General features: G+C 37.6%; 1 protein-coding gene across 7 annotated transcripts; it reads left to right on the top strand.

The window, feature by feature from the left end:
• The first annotated feature begins 790 nt into the window (after nt 1–790).
• TRPC1 (transient receptor potential cation channel subfamily C member 1) lies at nt 791–17,039 on the top strand. 7 transcript variants are annotated; one of them, XM_062498903.1, is made up of 13 exons: nt 791–926; nt 1,958–2,112; nt 3,325–3,426; nt 4,266–4,468; nt 5,611–5,742; nt 7,013–7,208; nt 8,199–8,535; nt 10,025–10,164; nt 12,176–12,319; nt 14,738–14,913; nt 15,063–15,264; nt 15,789–15,983; nt 16,812–17,039. In XM_062498903.1, exons 1-13 carry the CDS (start codon nt 791–793, stop codon nt 17,037–17,039), a joined length of 2,346 nt encoding a protein of 781 aa, XP_062354887.1. The 7 variants fall into 7 exon arrangements, with proteins under 7 accessions (XP_062354887.1, XP_062354888.1, XP_062354889.1 ...); XM_062498904.1 differs by lacking the exon at nt 3,325–3,426; XM_062498905.1 differs by lacking the exons at nt 3,325–3,426; nt 5,611–5,742.
• Nucleotides 17,040–20,757: the final 3,718 nt, after the last annotated feature.

The raw sequence follows: 20,757 nt of genomic DNA, 5'->3' as shown, positions 1-20,757 counted from the left end.
TCCATTATATAATGGGATAACAGGGACTGGAGGGAATTAAATGCTTGGATTTGAATCGGTGGCTTGCATTGTTGGGACAAGATTTGATTTACTTGGTTTCTGTTCCCAGTCCAAGATGGTGACAAAGTTTCAGACAAATTCGAGTTCTGGAGACAACTCAGTCCAAGTCCTCAAACAGGAGAGGCTAAATGGAGGCTTATTTAATCTCTACACTGTAAAAATAAATGATCTCTTATAAAATGATATAATATTATTTACCTGTCAGGCACGTGGTACCTTACTCTATACAGGCCAGTATTTCCCATTTTATAAAGTATTGCTGTTTAAGTGTCCAAAATTACTTCAAAGTTGCTTCAAGGAAATCGCAGTGAGTTTTTATGGGCAGCCCTCTGATGCTGTGACAAGCAGGGCCGCGGTTACTGTAGCAGCTGGGAGGAAACAGACTGAAGGGCAAGCGGAGCCCTGGGGCAGCCCAGCAGCTCCGCGTCCCGCCGCGCCCTCCGTCCCTCGCAGGCGGCCCGGGGCCGCTGCCCGGCTGTGGGGAGGGCAGCGCCGTTCTCGGAGCCTCCGGGCCGCGGCCCCAGCGCTCCGCCCGCCCGCCTGCGCTGCCCCGGCGGCGGGGCCGGAGCCTGCGCACTGCGGCGGGGAGCGGCCGCCGGCCCGGCCCTGCCCTGCCCTGCCCCGCCCCGCCCGGCCCTGCCCGCCAGGGGTGACCGGGCCGGGGCCGCTGTCCCGCTCGCCAGCGGCGCTGTCACCGCCCCGCCCGGGTCCGCATGGGCCTGGCGGAGCCATGGCCGCCCTGTACCAGAGCGCGGACCCGTCCGCCTCGGCCTCGCCCAACAAGCTGCTGGCGCTGAAGGATGTGCGGCAGGTGAAGGAGGAGACCACGCTGGACGAGAAGCTTTTCCTGCTGGCCTGCGACAAAGGTACCGGCCCCGCCGCCGGGCCCAGCCCGGCCCGGCCCGGCCCGGCCCGGCCCCCCTGGGCCCCGCTCGAGGTTTCGGCCGCTCGCTGCGAGGGCCCGAGCCGTGGCCGGGTGTCTGCCCTACGCTGCCCGCCCCTCGCCCGGGCTGCGGGTCCCGCCGTGCGGCTGCCCTGCGGCACCGCGGGGTCCGGGGCCGGCTCCTCCCGCGGTCCTGAGGGCGTTGGGTTTGTGTCGGAGCTATCTGGGACGTGTTCGCTCTTAAAAGAGTCTCTGAATAAAGAGCTGCTGTAAAACTGGAGCTTGCCGAGACATCCCCAAGACGAGCTCTCTGCTCAGGCGTGAGCAGGGCTGCAGGAGCTCGGGTGTTGGCCCGCAGAACTCCTGCTGGCCCCGAGCTTAGGTCAGCTCACATCCACAGGGGTATTTCTGTAATGGCATTCGCCAGCGAGCTTAGCATTTTTGCTCTGGGACTCTCAGTGGTGGGATGCCTTCATCTGCACAGCCCATGCAGTCTGCTCTGAACATCAGAGGAAGCCATGGCTTTCTCTCTTCAACTATAAACAGAGGTTCTGAGAGCTAAAAGGCTGCGTAACAAAATCGTAACAAAACCCAGTTGTCTGTATAACTGCTGGTTCAGTATTTTTGGTATGTATTTTACTGTATTCTGCATATACTTCTGTAAATATTCTACACTGAGAATGGTCTTCTATGCTGCAAAGTAATTTGTTACCCTAGAGACAGTTTTGAAAAGCACCCGTGCTTTTGTGTGTGTTTGTTTTTAGGACTGGAACTAAGGGAGTGGATTAAAGTACATGCCTAGTGCTTTCCCGAAGAGAGATTTGAAATATCTTTCATTTTCTCCCTCATGAGAGAGTGCTTATCTACCTTGACTTCTTACTTGCCTGATACACGCAGTTACTGTTGTTGTCAGCTATGGAATAGTGTCTTGTTTGATGGTAGCTGGTACTTAAAATGATCACATGCTTTTATTGCTTGATAACATGAAATTATATCCTTACCTTTTTTCTGCAGGTGACTATTACATGGTTAAAAAACTCTTAGAGGAAAACAGCTCAGGTGAAATGAACATAAATTGTGTGGATGTGCTAGGACGAAATGCTGTTACCATAACCATTGAAAATGAAAACTTGGACATACTACAGCTGCTTTTGGATTATGGCTGCCAGGTATCCTACACACATTATTAAAAATGTTCAGTGTAGTCATGCATCTTCTTTGTTAATCTGTCAGAATTTGGACATAAATGCAGTCTGCTTTTTAGGCAGTTCAATTATTTTTCCAGTAAATTGGAAAAAGAATTATGGAAGTGGTTTCTTCTCACAGGTTGACTCTTCTAGTGGGATTTTACTGGTATGGCAAATATATAAGTAACATTTTCTATGATATTAACAAGTTTGAGTTTTATTTTAAATGTTACTTCTGCTGCCAGTATAATGCATACATTATCCTTAAGAAAAAAAGTACATGGTGTGAGTGCCTCTTATTAAACAGTGTAAAATTCAAAAATCCCTTTGGCTGTAGAGTGTATTAACTTTTTAAATGGTAGTGCAGAAAAAATTCACATTATATTAATTGATTTTAAGTTAAGGCAGACATGCATTTCTGCTTTCTTGTTAAACTTGATCTGTGCTTGATGGCCAACAACACTTCCTTAAATGTGTGCAGCGTCTCCGCTACTGATGGGAGAGGTGAAGCTATGGTGGATTAAATATGTAAGGGAGAAGTAACATCTTTTGTTACATTGTTTGATATTGGGCATGAATAAAACCACAAGCTTTTTCGTATCTGAATTAGTGGCAGTAATAAAAGCTGTGTTGTTTTCTTTTATTTTTAAGTAAAAATCCAAAGTTTTGGAAATTAATCGAGAAAAATAATATCATCTGTAGGGAACATGAAAAACTGCTTATCTCAGCGTAATAGAAGGTGCAGAAGTGGTTGGTTACCAGCCAAGAAGGAAAAAGCTTGTTTTCCTAACTGTACCCCAGAATTACAAATGCAGGGCTGAAGTATCCCATGTGCCTGAGCTGTGTTACACTAACACTTCCTTTTAATCTGACTAATAACATGGTAAACTGTGTCTATAAACTTGATTTTTGTAAGTCTCCTGCATAATCTTTGCTGGAAAATAATTCATTCAATTGATTCCTCTGCTGTTAGTGCAGTGATGCAAGTTGTCACTAATGCTATGTGGAATCCTGCAATGGCAACCTGAATTTGTATCCTGATCACATGCCTGGTGATAATACAGAACATAATTTTAGTACTTTAAAATTAAATTTTAAAAATATATTTTAAAAAATTCAGTTTGGCTTGAGTTTGTGTCTTTGTGCTGTTTAAGTTACTGCTGTTTTCCCATATGTTTTGTTTTCTTTACTTAGTCCTCAGATGCACTTTTGGTGGCTATTGACTCAGAAGTGGTGGGAGCTGTTGACATTCTACTTAATCACCGACCAAAACGATCCTCCAGACCAACCATTGTGGTTAAGTGTTGTTACTCCTTGATTTTTGATTTGGGCTGTGAAGGTTGTTGCTTTTTTTTTGGGTATCTGTAGTATTTAAAACAATATTCTTAAATCCTGCATCTATAAGGTGATAGAATCTGGATACCACAGAATATTTTTGTAATAATATGTAATATTATATGTAATAACAATTTTCTTTTGTCTTGAAAGATGAAATACATTATTTTACTTTATCACCTTGGGATCCAGTGGCTTTATACCTGCCAAACCCATGCCTAGTTCAGAAGAGAGAAAACCTAGTGGTTATAAATACTTTCTAGAAGTCTGTTTGCAAGGTACTTAGCAGTCTTGACTTATAAAGTGTTTATTCATGTATTGAAGCTTCACAGATTTTCAGAGCAAATCTATAAACCTTGAAATTAAGCAGTTGAAACTTACCTTGTCAATGCTTAAGTACCAAAGAACTTTTGAAAGCACAAAGTGGAGGGTGAAGATGGGGAAGGAATAAGGTGTTGTGTAACAGAGTATGGTATATTCAGAATATATTTTCTGCACTTCAGTAGTAAATACAATAATTTTTTCACAAACTAGAGCAAAATAACAATTTCTAATATTCCATGTGTTGGAAAAATAGGCAGTATTTTTATGTAAATTAACCAGAAAAGTATCTGGGTCTGTTATTCTTTTTAGTATCTATCTGACAGGTGTTTTAATGTTGTTTCATATTTTTCTTTCTGTTCATGTTATGAAACATTGGAAAGTATTTTGAAGGAGAAATTCTTGGTTGAACAAAAGCCCCCTTACATGTAGTAGAACTGTAAGTAATAAATTTAGATACTTCCTACATTTTGTTCCAGAAATTAATGGAGCGCATTCAGAACCCGGAGTACTCAACAACCATGGATGTGGCACCAGTAATTTTAGCTGCTCATCGTAACAACTATGAAATTCTCACCATGCTGTTGAAGCAAGACATATCATTACCCAAACCTCATGCTGTGGGCTGTGAGTGCACATTGTGCACTGCCAAGAACAAAAAAGATAGTCTGCGACATTCCAGGTAAGACCTAGCAGTCAAAAGCCATAATTAAAAGACACTTAATTCTCTGCCTGGGTCAGATTCAATATGTTTCCTTTTTGGTTTTAAAGTGAAGTTTATGGGTGGATTCCTTTAATTTAATTCCTTTAATATTGTAGCTCTTACTGTGAGAGATGATAGTTCTTGAGGATGGCTTGTGCTTGAAAAGGCTGGTGGGAGGCAGTGGCTTTTTTCCATTTTGGTTTTATACTGTTAGTCACTGTGCATAGTCACTATGTGCCTTTCCTTTCTACCAGGTGTGTCTCAAACATTCTAGCTACCTTTGGCTTGGGACCATAGAGACTATGCAAATAAAATTTTTCTTAAGTTAGTTAATGCTTGTGGATTTGTGAGCCAAAATGAGGAAGTGTATAATTTTGAATCCTGTTTCTAAAAGTGTTTATGTGGCATGGATTGATGAATGCAAACTAAAGACAATTTTAAAATTTTTTTCCGTTTTTTCTTCTTCAGTATTTTTGAAAGTAGAAAGCTATTTAATAAAGATTTAAATGAGGAGAGGGATGTAACAATCTAGTACATATTTTCTGTGGCTAACTTGAGAACATGTTTGAGGGTTGAATAAAATTTGAGAGAATTTGGATGAAAAACTACAGAGTTCAAAGATCATAAGTGTACTGCAATTACAATACATGATAATTATTGCATAGTTACTTCAGTCTGTATCCAAAATACTACATAACAGAAGTGAGAGGATTTGAGTTTTTAGTATTGAGCTACCACAGGCCACATTCTGGTATCCATCCTATTCCCTATGTCATTAATTTTGGTATGAGAAAATATGTCAGGGTATCCAAAGCAGACAACAGTAGAACTATTTGAGATAGCACATCTTAATTTAATCTAGAACTTCTGCTGATGTACTGATAACAGTGGAAGTAGTGAGGAAAAGCAGAGGGAACCAGTTTGGCTGATTTTGGATACTTAGGTGTGCTAAATATGTCAGGTATCTTCCAGGACATACTGCAGCTAATGCTTGTAGTGTCTGATTTTAACAAACCAATTTTTTTTTGTCTTTCAGCTGGCCATTTTAGTCAAGCCTTTGGAGCAGATTCTGGTTTGAGGCAAATGACATCTTCATTTTGTTTGCTCTTTTTTTGTCAAAGGTTTCGTCTTGACATTTATCGCTGTTTAGCCAGTCCTGCCTTAATAATGTTGACAGAAGAGGATCCAATCCTAAGAGCTTTTGAACTTAGTGCAGACTTGAAGGAATTAAGCCTTGTTGAGGTTGAGTTCAGGTAGGAATTGACAACACAAATCGGTTTCAATATTTTTATGAAATTACAGGTGTATGCATTAGAAAAAATTTATTCTTAATTTTTTGTAAGTAGAATGTTTAAACTGATAATTAGACATAGTAAGATGTATTATATAGTTTATGCCTCATTAGTAGTCATTTTGACAGTTTAATTACTTTAAATCCTTTTAGGTACAGACATTTCAATGTGTGTAGTTGCACCAACAGTTCAAATTTCAGCTCTACTCTGCAAAAATAAACAGAAATTATGCTGAATGCTTACTTACTTGGAAATCACACACCTATTAATCATATCAATATCTCATTAGTACTCTGCACTTTTTTTCTGCGTCAGAGTAGAAATATGAAATACCTTGTTTATACTGACCTGACTTGTGTTAGGAGTTGTTTTGGGTGTTGTTTATTAATTTTGCTCATTATATTTGAAGAGTGCATATGTTTATGTATTTAAAATATGTATGTGTGTGTAGAAGACTTCATGCTGAAAATGCTCTCTATGATGGGCAAATGCTCAGTGTAATTTAATGTTTAAACAATGCAGAATTTTACCAGTTTGTAACTTACCACCTGAAGAACTTTACAAGAATGTGAGAGCAAGTGTTTACAAAAGGTAAAATTCTAAACAACATGAATTTTCTGCATTTTAGCTGCCTGTCTTTCTTAATAAGAGTTCAGTTGTTGTATTTTTGTGGTAAAGGTTGGCATTAAAATGGACTGTGTGCAAGGTGAGACAAGGAAATCATGTGGTTTCTTTTCATGTGTTTAATGCATTAACACATAATATTTATTGAATAGACTTTAGTTTTCAGATTACATGAATAATGCAAAATCCCAAACAATTTCCTGTCCATTTGGAAAGTCCAAGTGATTACTTACAGTGTAGTATTTTGTGACAACTACACTTTCTCATGTCCTGGAAATAATTCTAAGCTTCAATTTTATGTATGGAACTCATGACATAAGAATTTCTATACTGTAAGTCTGCCAGATTTTCTCTAGTGATCTTGCAGGCTAAACAGAAATGCAATTGTCGTGTTACATGTGGTGAACTACATGTAGTTACATGAAGTAGTGAAAACTACTCAGAGTTGTCTTAGGAACGCTTGGACCTTGACATGGGACTTCTGGGGTGGTTTCTTTCAATCTGTCTTAACATATTATACAATCCCAGCCAAAAATGACTAGTTCATGTTTTAATGGAAAATACAGGATCAGTGTAATAGTACATACTGCTTCTGTGTGTGTTCCAGAAATGATTATGAGGAGCTTGCTCAACAGTGCAAAACCTTTGCTAAAGATTTACTTGCACAAGCACGGAATTCCCGGGAGCTGGAAGTGATTCTGAATCACACCTCCAGTGATGAACATGTAGACAAGCGAGGACTGCTGGAAGAGAGGATGAACTTAAGCCGCTTAAAACTTGCAATCAAGTATAATCAAAAAGAGGTTTGTCTTTGCATAACTTGATAGACCTTCCATATCATATTTTGCTAGCAATTAATGACTTTATTGTTCTGCCTCCGGACACAGAAGTGGAAATAGATTTGCAGGAGTTACAGAAGAGATGGTAATACACAGGTATCAGTATGTGAAACAGGGATGCTGCAAGACATTGAGTGATTCTTCAGTGTTTACTGTGGAGATGAGTGTAGTATTTTCTGTATTGGAGTATAGGCTGCTGCTTTTTTATGAATAGCCCTGGTAGTGGTAATTATTTACTCAGTTCCTCATTAAATCCTTGCCTAGAGAGGCATGGATCCTTAGGTGTCAAACATGATTTATCATCTTCTCACTGGTTATTAAGTGTTCCGCTTGGTCTCAGGCCTTGCCCGTGCTGTTCAGTAATTGGGTTGGACCTGTGCTGGTATAACTGAATAGCCCCTCTGTTCCAGAATAGCAGCACTTTTTATGCCATCAGTATGAAGCTTCCTCCATGCAGTAGGTTATTGTCATTTTTATCCCTTCATAAATTATAACTAGTTTTCTGTGCTAGAAGACAAATGGGTATTTGTGGGTTTCTGGTACAAGGACCAAGGACAGAGTGGAAGTTTCCTTTTCATGCAAAATCCATTTTTGTTAGTTTTTTAGCATTTTCAAAAGGAATTATATAATTCTGTCTGTTCTACAGGTCTAAGCTTAAACCGTTTGTGAAGCTGTTGAAATACATAGCATTTAAAAGTAGTAAGCTGTAGTTCTGGAATGCCCTACAACCAGCATTACACATTTCTGGCCTGCCCTGATCAAGCACACTCAAGTATTTCAGTGTTCCTTGGGGTTTGAGCATAGCTTGTTTTTACTACAGGGCTTGGAAAATAACAACTTTTTTGCGAGGTGTACACATAGTTAGAAAATTCATTTTAATGATGCAACTTAGTAATGTGTGTTAAGAAACCTGAGAGTGATACCTTGTTTGTTTCTCCCCTCCTGCCCCCGCAGTTTGTTGCCCAGTCTAACTGCCAGCAGTTTCTGAACACGGTGTGGTTCGGGCAGATGGCCGGCTATCGGCGCAAGCACACCTGCAAGAAGATCCTCACTGTTCTGATGGTTGGCATTTTCTGGCCAGTTCTGTCCCTCTGTTACTTGTTAGCTCCTAAGTCTCGAGTAGGTCGAATAATTCACACTCCTTTTATGAAGTTTATTATTCATGGAGCTTCATATTTCACATTTCTGTTATTACTTAATTTGTACTCCCTTGTCTACAATGAGAATAAGAAGAATACAATGGGACCAGCCCTTGAGAGAATAGACTATCTTCTGATAATATGGCTTATTGGTAGGTATGATTTGAGTGGATTGGATGATAATTGCTGAATATATATAAAAAATTGACAGTTTAGTGGTACATCAGCAATAAGTAGTAACTCAGTCTTTCATGATCAGTTCTGTAATGCTTGCTTGGAAGAGTAGTTAATAACAAAATTTGGATTTGCTGCACAGTTGGTATGTGGTTTAAAGATAAAAGTGTATGTTGTGTATGTTTATGTATGCATGCTCCATCTTAGACTAAGAGATTGGAGGTGTGCATTTACCTCATAGTTGTTTCAAAACACAAAACCAAGTATTATTTTCCCGTGTTATGGTTTTCTATTTCTGTATGTCATTGTCACCAGTTATCATAACCGTACCAGAAAGGCTGCATGTCACTTCTGGTTGATGCAGCAGAGGGAGCACAGGTATAATTTTTGTTGAGCTCTCAAAAACTTTTGGTTGAAAGTTCATGATTTTTACCTTGTTTTTGGTTGTCTGGCATGGGATTGTTTTTACATTAAAATTTACCTTTCTTAATGTAAGGTAACTAGATACGTATTTTTTTTCATTTGACTTGTAAAAGGCAGTGATATAGTAAAAAACAACACAGTTTTTATCTAAGTAGTTCTGAGGGTGATTGATATTTTAAGGTGAGGGGATTTTTGTGTAATGGTGATTCCTTTCACAATTGAATGTATTAAAACTGTTCAGCAGTTCTTGCAGGTTTTGGAAATATGGAGTATCCCCCACACAAACACAGGCAGGTCTTAAAAAAAACTTGAAAACATCAAATTTTGAGTACAAGTCAGATTCCTCCTGTGCTTTGAAATTAAATATTATAGTTTTATAAATTCTTTTGTTCTATCAGGTCTGCTGTAGGCAAAGTGTGTCATTAGGTGGTCTTGATAATTTTAATTAAATGCTACAGAAATACATTTTTTCTGCATGTAATATTCTAATGTGGATTTCAAGTAAGATTTAAAAATTATATCTAAGCAACATGATCATTAAAATGGGGTTTTTTCACATCATTGAATCTCAAGTTTTTAAATAGTATTTGCATTTATAGCTTAAATATTTATTTTGTAATGACGTTATACTTACTCAAAGTATTCTAAGTTGATAAAGAACATACTTAGAAAATATTCTGCAAAATCAAATGGAATTAAAAGAATCAAGTAATAAGGATTCACTTACATTATTGTATTCTACAGTCCCATTAAAATACTCCCTAAAAGTCATTGTCAAAAGGGCCACAGCAGAATTTCTAACACCTGAGGTTAGTAGGAAGTTTTGTGTTTTTCTGGGTAAAGTTTCAAAATCATGAATACAAATGTCTTCATGGAAAAATAAAGCAACAGAATCCCAGTTCTTGTGTGTGTAAATATCATCATCTTTTTCATTTCCTTTTACTGATTCTGTAACAAATTCAGTGTAAAATACATAGTGATCATGTAAGTAATACCTGTTCAGCACAGTGGCTTCACTTCCCTGGGTTTTTTTTTTTCCTACAGGAATGGTGTGGTCAGATGTTAAGAGGCTCTGGTATGATGGTTTAGAAGATTTTTTAGAAGAATCCCGCAATCAGCTTAGTTTTGTCATGAATTCCCTGTATTTGGCAACTTTTGCCCTCAAAGTTGTTGCCCATAACAAGGTGAGCACCAATCTTCATAGATCCGAAGCTCCTCTGGGGCTGATTGAGCAAGTGTGGTTTTAGTACACTTCTGCAAAATACCTGAAGATGTATTACACATGATGTGTTGGAATTAGGCTGTTGTGGTTAAGTGTACAGTATTAGTAATGTTGCCTATGATGTGGTGCAGTGTAGGCTTTGGGCTTAAAAGTCTGTGTGGTATGGGCCATGGAGTTGTCAAGACCTCAGGTCTTGCTGCACCTTGGTGTTCAAAGCACAGTTATCAGGCAAATGGGAGTTAGAAAACACATCAGGACATGTCCAAGTACTTGGAAACCCCAAACAGATCTACTGTCTTCCTTGTAAGGACTGGCTGGCCTTCCAAATGGTTTGATTTTTCTTCAGGGAACTGCATCTTTTCAGATTGGGCATTTGAGCCTGCCTGATTGCATTCAGTGCTATGCAGAAAGCTGATAGTATTCTCTGTGTTTGGATTGCCTAGTGTGCTTTTGTTACACAAAGTTTTATTTAGCGTTTGAATACATATACTCAAATGTCAGAAGTGGTGGATTTTTAATTGAAATTTATTTGGTGGGACTTTTTTGGTTGGTGTTTTCTTTGGTAATAAGGATAAAAGCCCTGAGACCATAGAGGAGCCTTGTCTTGTCTCTGTGAAAAGCCATCTGGATTTGATTAAAATTCGAGTTTTGAAAATGATCATTGCCATTCTGTTGCATGTGTTGTTAACCACACAGCACATGGCAAACTGCCAAACCAATTGAATGTGTATATTACAGCAAAATCCAAGCCAGTGCAGTAGCACCATTATTGTGTCTTGAAAAGTGCAAGTTGACAGCTGTCTGGCAGTCGGGAGGGAAATAAACTGGTTCAGTTCTTCCCAACTTGGTGTTTGGCTCATTTCCCTATCCTAGCATTGATTCAGAGGCTGGTAATCGTTTGGAAAGGAAGGCTCCATTTCTTGGAAAAAAACTAGAGGGAGAATGCCACATTAGGCTGCTTTCCCAGCCATTTGCTTTGCAACAAGCATGTCTCTAGTACTAGTTATTTTGCTGAAATCACACCCATTGTTGCCAATTTAAATTGTAACCTTTTTGAAGATGAAAGACTCCTGTCCTATACAATAGGCATATAATGGGGGGTTTGCACCTTTTATATGGCCAAATTTATAGTTTCTAAGTCATATAGAAAACCAAATAAAATTGTTCAGTTTTCATTGTAGGTCCCTTATAGGCCCCAAAGCTGTAAGAAATAAAAGAAGAGTCTCTATAGCAGAAGGATTTGTACATGTGCAATTGCAGTGTGTACAAAATACTTACTCCTATTTCTTGCCATCTTTGTGCAGCAGACTTTTTGGGTGTTGTTATAAAGCAGCTGGGAGTTCCTTGGTTTTTGAATGTTCATTTTGAGACAGCAGAAGCTGGTAATATAAATGCTGAATGTTTTCAGCCAAACCAAAAGTTAGGAATCTGTGGATATTCCTTGAATAAGTTGAATAGCAGTACTTAGAGGATAATATGTCAAGCAACAGTTTACTTGTGACTCCCATTCTCTGTAGCCATTCATAAAATCTGTTGAAGGAACACCAACTCATAAGTCTTTCCAAAACTGGTCGAGATCAGCTGTCACCACATTGCAATTGCACGTGTACGTTGGTTTTCTTTGTAGCATCTCAATATTATTTTTGACTAAGGCCTATTACACAAGGCAGTGCACATGTTTATAAAGTCCCTAATCCCTGTCTCAATAAAGTGAAAGCAGAACAGAGGAATAAATGTTTTAAACAAGTGAGTGGCAGAGTTAGGGGTTGAATTTAAATTGTCTGATTTCTGTCTCCCTCTGGAAAGGCTTTTAAAACACCTTTGTCTGAAAGAGGAGCGACACCTCTGAGTGATATATGTTAATTTATTTTATGCTCTTGCCTGTTTTGGAAGTAGAGGCAGGGAGAAGTGTATGGGTACATTTCTGTATTTATGATGTTAGTGATCTCAACTTGTCCTTTGTTATGTTGCAGTTTCATGATTATGCTGAAAGGAAGGACTGGGATGCATTCCATCCTACCCTGGTGGCAGAAGGTCTTTTTGCCTTTGCCAATGTTCTTAGTTACTTGCGTCTCTTCTTCATGTACACCACCAGCTCCATTCTGGGACCACTCCAGGTGAGTAACATTACTGTTTGAAAAAATGTTAAACCTAATTTGCTATCAAGAGTCTTAATGAAAATAGGAGAAAATGTTAAAGAAAGTGAAAAGTAAAAGCAAGTGATACTGCATTGAAGTTTGATTTTTTTAAATTAATCTCTTGTATAAAACATACTGATTCAGATGAGAAATGGTAAGAAAAAGTGTGAAAGACTTTGTGTAGTTCAGTTAACGTATTTTTCCATGATAGCTGTACCTGAACTGTCTTTTTGTTTTAATCTGTTTTAAGCTTAACATACTGCCTAAGTTTTCACAGTTTGGGAAGTATAAAGATGAGGTTCTTCCTGTAAAGTTTTATGCAAATAATTGCCTTAGCTTCTTATCTCCAAAGAGATAGATGAATAAGTGTGTAACAAGCAAGAGCAATCAAAAGTCTTTCTGTTTATGTCTGTGATCTCACTGAAGCTGCACCTTGAGTTGTGCTAATTGCTTTTGTTTGAAAAATATAAATCTCTCAAGAGTGTTGAAATACTCACCTATTTATTGGCAGTTGTAAGAAGGGAGAACAGGTTTCTTCTTACTTGGTATTTGTTGGAGTCTTCCAGTAATGATTATAGTGAAACCTCCCACATTTTAATTACCTAATTTTCTGTTACACATTTTAAATGGAAATGTACTTGCACACTTTGAAAAAAAAATACTAAAGTCTTGATGTTGCAGTAAGCATTAGGGTTGTACAAATTGATTGAACACTGAAGTCTCTCCACATTTTAAAGAGATTCACTGTTTAATGTGCATATTTATTTATGTACTAGATCTTTCACAAGTTTTTTATTAGGAGGCTGTGTTATGAAATTTTCCAAGTAAATAAAAACAGTCAACAGTCACCCCATTCAGAAGCACACAGGAGCTTACGTTATTACTGCTGGCCAGTGGGGCTGGTGCAACAACTCTTACAGTATTTTCTGAAAGTAGGTCACAAAGTTCAGATGGTGGTAATCAAATATGGCATGGAAACCCAACAGTGGGGGGCAGGGGAAGGCAGCTACTCTGTTCTCTTGGCTCTTAGATTTATTTCTGAGCCTTCAGTTATTTGACTCATTGGCTAATAAAACTTGTTATAATCCAGATTTGTAGATTGGCTGTGTGTGGTGGATTTTATTATTAACAGTAGGTAGAACAGCACTTCCCTAGATGAGATAATTAGATTTTGAGTGCTTAGGAATTGTACATACTTAGAGAGGGAAACCATGAAGCTGTGAAGAAAGCAACTGGTATTTGGGATGGGTTATTACACTCTCTTGCAAACAAAAAGGTTTTGGGTAGTTTACACTTTTTGTGCAGTCCTGCTTCATCTACTGTCTCTCTCTTGGCTGGAACAGTGTGTTGAAGGGAAAGTGTTTTGTCACTGGGATTTGGGTTGGGTTTTTTCATTAAGGGGTTGGATATGATGAAACAGTTTGATGGGGAGTACAGTCATCCTCTGACCAAAACTGCACAGAACTGGTGCAGAGCTCTGCCCACAGCTGAAGAATCTCCATGACCATTACAAGCTGTGCAGACTCTAAATGTGCTGTGCTGCAGGAGGCACTAGGTGAGTTTCCAGCAGCCAAGGAGGGAGCAGGAATTCATCTCCCAGTAAGGCTGTACTTGCAAAACCTGGTAATTGTGTTACAGTTTTGGACTACGATTTGGTACAGATTTTGATTCATCATATAGGACTGGGCTTTCCACGCACTGATTTATATAGATGAGATTCACCCAATTCCACATTACATATATTTGCATTCTTTATATTGGTACATTGTTCTGAAGAAATTTGTAGGAAGACAAATTATGCAAGCAGCTTATGCTGTGTCTGTAAAAATTTGTGCTTATGTCAAAAGCAAATCAAGGTCCTTCTTGTGTGTGCCTACACACATGTTTATTTAAAATCATACATAAAATCTACAATGAACTAATTTTGTATTCTGCAGATGTGTTTTTGTATACTACTTTTTAAAAAAAATTATTCCAAATGTTTTGATTAATTAAGTGTTCTTCTAAATGTTTTCTTAACTTTCTATGATGGCATTTAATTTACATTCAAATGCATTTCATTTACTGCTTTTGTCTGTTGACCTGTCAGTTCCTTATTACCATTGGCATTGTAAATAAGTAACAAGGTGTACATACTATTGCTTATGGTTATTTGGAGGATATTAATTTTCCAGGCAATATTAAAATGACTTACATATTCTTTTTAATATCTAGAATTTTTCTCTGAAAAACAGTACAAGGTAATTTCCTGATCTTAAGGTCTGTTTTGCATAAAAAATTTAACTTAAATATTTAAAATGTAAATAGATTTTTTTTCTTGATCAAAGGCTGAAGGAGGCAACACAAATAGAAATAACTACATGTTGTACTAAAATTAGACATAAATCTATTTCACAGATTTCAATGGGGCAGATGCTACAAGATTTTGGAAAATTTCTGGGCATGTTTCTTCTTGTCTTGTTCTCATTCACAATTGGATTGACCCAACTTTATGATAAAGGATTTACTGTAAATGAAGAAAAGGACTGTGCGGGCATTTTCTGTGAACAACAGAGCAATGACACATTCCATTCGTGAGTTTGAGATCTATAAAACAACTGTATTGTTTTAGCCTTTAATCCCTAGTAATTAAACAGAACTGGATTTTTCACTGGTCTTGAATTTACATTAAACACTTCTGGTGTTAGGTTTACCTAACCAGATTTTTTCCTTGTTTCTGTAGGTTTATTGGGACGTGTTTTGCTCTCTTCTGGTACATATTCTCCCTGGCACATGTCGCAATCTTTGTGACACGTTTTAGCTACGGTGAAGAATTACAGTCTTTTGTGGGTGCTGTTATTGTTGGGACCTACAACGTGGTAGTTGTGATAGTATTAACTAAACTCCTTGTGGCAATGCTTCACAAAAGTTTTCAGCTGATAGCAGTAAGTGGTGTCTGATTAATTACCAATTACCTGTGTCTTTGGATGTTACGCAAATTTCTTCCTATGATGTGTAAGTTTATGATCTACAGACCTCATGGATGAGCACTGTCTGTGAGCTGATATTTTTCCTTCAAATAAGAACTTTTTATTTACTTTGATTAAAAAATTGTAATTTCCATGTTGAATATGTGTAGGGCTTTTGGGAATTGATGACTTTCTTGATACAATGGCTGTTCAAATGCTGGTTTTGATATGTGTGGTGCCTTGGCATTTGATCTGGGGTTATCCCTTCTGAATTTTATACTAGAGTATATAGGGAATTGAGGAAATATGTACTTGTTTTAAGTATTTAGTATTAGAATATTCAAGCAAACCTATTAAAATACACTGTAATCAATCTACTAAAATGCTATATAACCAAAATTAAGTAACGGTCAGTTTTTCAGGTATGAGAAAATTAAACTTACAAAATAACCTATTAATATTTCTGCTGCTTTTTTCTGTTAATGTTTCTGATATTTTAGAATCATGAAGATAAGGAGTGGAAGTTTGCTCGTGCCAAGCTTTGGCTTAGCTACTTCGATGATAAATGCACGCTCCCTCCACCTTTTAACGTTATACCCTCTCCCAAGACCATTTGTTATCTTTTCAACAGTCTCAGTAAATGGATCTGCTCTCATACATCAAGTGGCAAAGTGAAACGTCAGAACAGCCTCAAGGTGAGGAATGGTTGGGCAAGCTCTGGGCTCTGCAGCTGGAAAGGTGCTGCTGGCTGAAATGAAAATGCAGATTGCTGCATGAAGCTGCCTGTCAGAAAGTGAATACTACTAAGATAAATAGGAACTACAGAATAATGTGTGTTGCATCCAAGATAAATGAGTGTTACTTATTTCTACTTAAGGAAGGTTTTATTAACTTTCTGGTTTGGGAATTTCAACCCACTTCCCTCCAACCCCCAATTCCACCAGAAATAGTCTGAAAAAAAATAAAGTTTTGATTGAATAAAAACACATAGAAACCTCAAGGAAGTATGTGCTAATCTCAAAAATGGTGAGGTTAGAATATTCTTTGGAGAAAGTAATTGCTTTTAAACATATTACAGAAGTGTCAGAATAAATAACCAAAAAAGATCACTGAAGCCTGTCATTGCTGGGGAAGGGATTCTTTGTTTATTTTATAAACATTTTTGTACCCTGCAATTTTCCATACTAATTTTGCTTCTTCTTGCTACCAAAAATAGCATTAATAAACAAATTTAAGCACTTCATGGAATTTGCACTGAGAGACATTCAGGATTATGGAACTCTTGATTGCTCACAGAGCAATTGCCAAGCCAGGTAGATAAAATTTTTCAGTTTTGCTGGTGCAGCAGCTTATAATATAATTTGGATTTTGTGAACAATTTATATTCATTGTACATTTGTGTACATCAAGATTTGTTTAAAAAATAGCTTTGTTATTTTGTTCACGTTTTTTCTCTGTAGAATTGTATACAGGCTTTAGGGCTCAAAAATCACTTCCATAGTAAATACGTTGTTTGTTTAAAGGAATGGAGAAATCTGAAGCAGAAGAGAGATGAGAATTACCAGAAGGTGATGTGTTGCTTAGTCCACCGTTACTTGACTTCCATGAGACAGAAGATGCAAAGTACAGATCAGGCCACTGTGGAAAACCTCAATGAACTGCGGCAGGATTTGTCAAAATTCCGGAACGAAATGAGAGACCTGCTTGGCTTTCGAACTTCTAAATATGCTATGTTTTATCCAAGAAACTAAGACCTAACTTTTAAACAAAAGGTGTGTGCTTTTAGATAACCATAGGTGAAAGTGTTGACCTAATTCTGTTGCCAGATCATATAGACAAGAAGATTATTGCACAAAAATGCGTTTGAAAATGCGTTTGCATGAGTTGCAGCTCGTTGCCCACGTGGTCAAAATGAATGCAAAAACAGATACACTAATTTTCTTAACCTCTTAATCTTGATGTGTATATAAAATTTGTAAATAGGAGTTTTTTAAATGTTCCTCAGATTGTCTGTGGCTGTCAGATGTTAGAGCTTCGTAACTAGCACAGTGTGTTTCTTTCTTCTATTTTTGCTGTTATTTTTTGATACTTGTTTTTCAAGTTGTGGGAGAAGATAGGCTTTTTAAAATTAAAATCCAGCCTGTTTATTTTTAATAGAAAAGTTGGATAAAGAATAATAGAAGATTTCCAGGACAGTTGGAAATTATGTATGACTGTAGGTTACAGTGCATGTGAAGACTGTATGACTCTGAAAGAGGCAGTTCTAGTTTTGTACATTAACACTAACTGTAAAGTAACACTTATAGGCTGTAGCAAATCAAATCATCGAGACTTTTCACTTTTGTGGGAACATTGACATTTTGAACACAAAATAGACCAACCATTTCCTGAATGTTTATAGTTATGTGTAAGACAGTCAAACCCTGCTTGGATTTTTCAGCAGTGCCTCAATAGTACATTTTAATATACATGTTAGGGTTGGGAACAGAATTTAAAAATTAACCTGTAAACATTTAATGCTTAGTATCTTGGGGTTTTAAAGTCTAGATAAATTATTTGGATTATTAAAACTTGTGATTTCATGAAAATGAGGTGGAGCACATGAATGCTATTGTTTGCAGTGCTGAACAATTCCCTTGAACCATTCTACTCTTCTTTCTGTGAGGTCATTGAGTCCTGTCATTGCAGAGTTGTACTTTAGTAGGGTCTGCTTGACACAGGTTTTACATATCCTACTTTTAAATTTGGTTTCCTTTTTTCCTGGTTTTTACCAGAATTGTTGCCAGGCTAGACTTTTTTTTTTATGTCAGGTATACTGTGTTTTGTGAAAATAGTTTATCTGACTTTGCTTACAATGGACAGTAAGGGCTTTGTGGATTTTCTGTGCTAAAGGGTCCTATATGGCTTTTACATGCTTATATATAACTCGACAAACTGTAACTGAGAAATGCGAGACTCGTGTATTTTTAATTATAAAGTATATTTATGACAGCTGAAGGATTGATTGACTGTTTGACTGTTCTGATGGTGCTCTTTGGAAATGGTCGTGTGCAGGTAGCCACTGCAGTCTTTGACTACAGTTGATTTTGGGAAATTCACAGAGTGGGGGCTTACATGAATGTTTACTTTTTTGAAGGAATTCTTATAAAACTCTTTCTTGTAAAGGTAATATATTTTCCATACTATGAAATTATGTATTTCTGAACTAGGTTTTAATACTCTGCTTCCAGAATGTTAGAATATAGAGGGATTCTGATATGTGTTGGCTTTCCATGGGAATAGGAAGTTAACCTCCTGGTTCAAAGCTAAGAGGGTCACTGAGTTTTGTATTTGGACTGAGATGTCATGTCTGAATAATGCACCAACATAAAACCTATGTGCTGTATGTGTTATGTATATTCAAGAAAGGAAGGAAATAAAAGCTCTTCGGAAAATGTGGTTGGATTAATATTTGTCATATTGCAAAAACATTATATCAGTTCTCTGAACTGTTACCAGTAGATCACTTATACTGAAAGTATTTTCTTTGTCATGTTGAGGTATTAGCTTTAAGGAAGATACTGTACTCAATTTTGTCTCATCATTTAGATTTTTCTAGTTCACGTGTCTTAAATATGTTATTGCTTTCTCATTTGGCAGTTTTATACTGGCTGTTCCAAGGTCTCCCTTATGCACACTCCCAGAGTAGTTATAGACAGGCACAGAAACAAAATTTCACATATTTAAAAAAAATTTGGAGAAGCTGGAGTTTACTTGGCTAGAGGATTCAGAGTTTCTTTGTACAAATTTTTCTGCGAGTCATGAAAGGACTAAATAGAGTTTTTGAGATAACTGGAAAAGGTTTTTCTTCCCTCTCATATTAATGTTGGTTTTGTCTTAGAGTTAACTTTGCCTTAATAAATGAAAAATAGAGATGAAAATTTTCATGACTGCATTTGGAGCAGGAAGGTCAAAATCACTGATTAATGAAAGTCAGCTTACTTTACGCTCTTGCTGAACTATGGTCTTGTTATTTCTGTAGAAATTATTTCAAATCATGATCAGATAATTTTGATTCTGTTTGGTTGCAAGTTGGATTTCAAATGTTTGAAGTTTGCAGTCACTATGAACTGTGTTTAAAACTTGTAACAGTTGTTACCTGTGCTTTGTAACTTGTGAAAACTGGCACTGCTCCGTGTTCCTCTGTTCCCTTTCAGGCCTACTGCTACCAGTGCATTGATTTGGGAAAGGAACTGGTGTAAAGGGAATGTTGAGAAGAGCAGGCAGTCTCCCTACCTTCCATTTGGCAGACTATGAGTAAGCTGCCAGACCTTTCTTGCCTCAGTGAAAAAAGCTGCATGACAGATGGGTATGTCATCATAAATAAAAATAGATTGTTGTCGTTCAAGACAGCTCTGAGCATGATTTCCACATTGCTTTTCCCCAGGCTGCTGCCAAGAAATGCAGAGAGCACTATGCATATAATCCCTTAGTTTGCATAGGAATTAATGCTGGAAAATTAAAATTCTTATTTAAAAGTTTTAAAATTACAGAACTACATCTGCTTTGCAAACAAACGTTGCTGTTGGTTCCACAGAGAAATGCTGTTTGGTTTGGTCAGTGGGACAATGCAGTCCTTGAAGTGTGGCTGCAGCATGGAGCTGTTGGATGTGAGCTGCCAGCACAGCCTCTTTGTACCTCTGTGCCTCCCTCTGATCCTTTTGTCCCCAGCTCAGCTACCCATAAAGTCTTTGGAAGAGAGGCTGCTGTGCTGCTGACTTGCACTGTGGCAGTGCTTCTGGGCATTACATGTGAGAATCCATCAAAGAACACAGTGGCAATCTGCATTTCCCTGCTGGAATAAGCAATGGGCACTTCCAGTAGGGACTGTGTATTTCATTGGTTTCCTGCCCATGGTCAAAGAACTCTGGTCTGGTATTTATATACAAACATATATATACAAAATTAACAATTAAAGGGATCTTAGATTCTATATGCACCTTACCACCACTAAATTAATTGCTACCTTCCTCTACCTTATTACCTTACAGAACTTATTAGTGACATTTATTAAGTAGGTTGTCATCAATGGAGAAGAGTATGGTGCTGTTTTACAGCTGTCTAATTCTTTGAAGAGTTCCTGTTCAGATCAATGATTCACTGACTTCCATGTAAGGAAAATCAGACCCTTAATCAGCAAGGAAGTGTAGTGTCAGTTACAATGTGCAAAGCCCAAACCATCAAAAGCATGAAATGATCAAAAAACAGTTTCTATATTTAGCTGCCCTACTTTATAAATAATGAATAACTGATTGGTGTATGATTTAATCTTAAAATATTTTATTAAGCACTGCTAATAATGCAGAAATCCATGTAATAAAACAACTTTAGAGAAAAAAAAGCTAAATTAAACTGAGCTGCTATAAATATTGCACTTAGAATTCTTATTTTACGTACAAAACTCCTTAAAAATTGGACAGTTATAAATTA

The sequence above is a fragment of the Cinclus cinclus genome, chromosome 10 (assembly GCF_963662255.1).
Source record: "Cinclus cinclus chromosome 10, bCinCin1.1, whole genome shotgun sequence".
Classification (NCBI taxonomy): domain Eukaryota; kingdom Metazoa; phylum Chordata; class Aves; order Passeriformes; family Cinclidae; genus Cinclus; species Cinclus cinclus.
The sequence above is the reverse complement of the archived record's forward strand: the minus strand, read 5'-3'. Positions and strand labels throughout refer to the sequence as shown.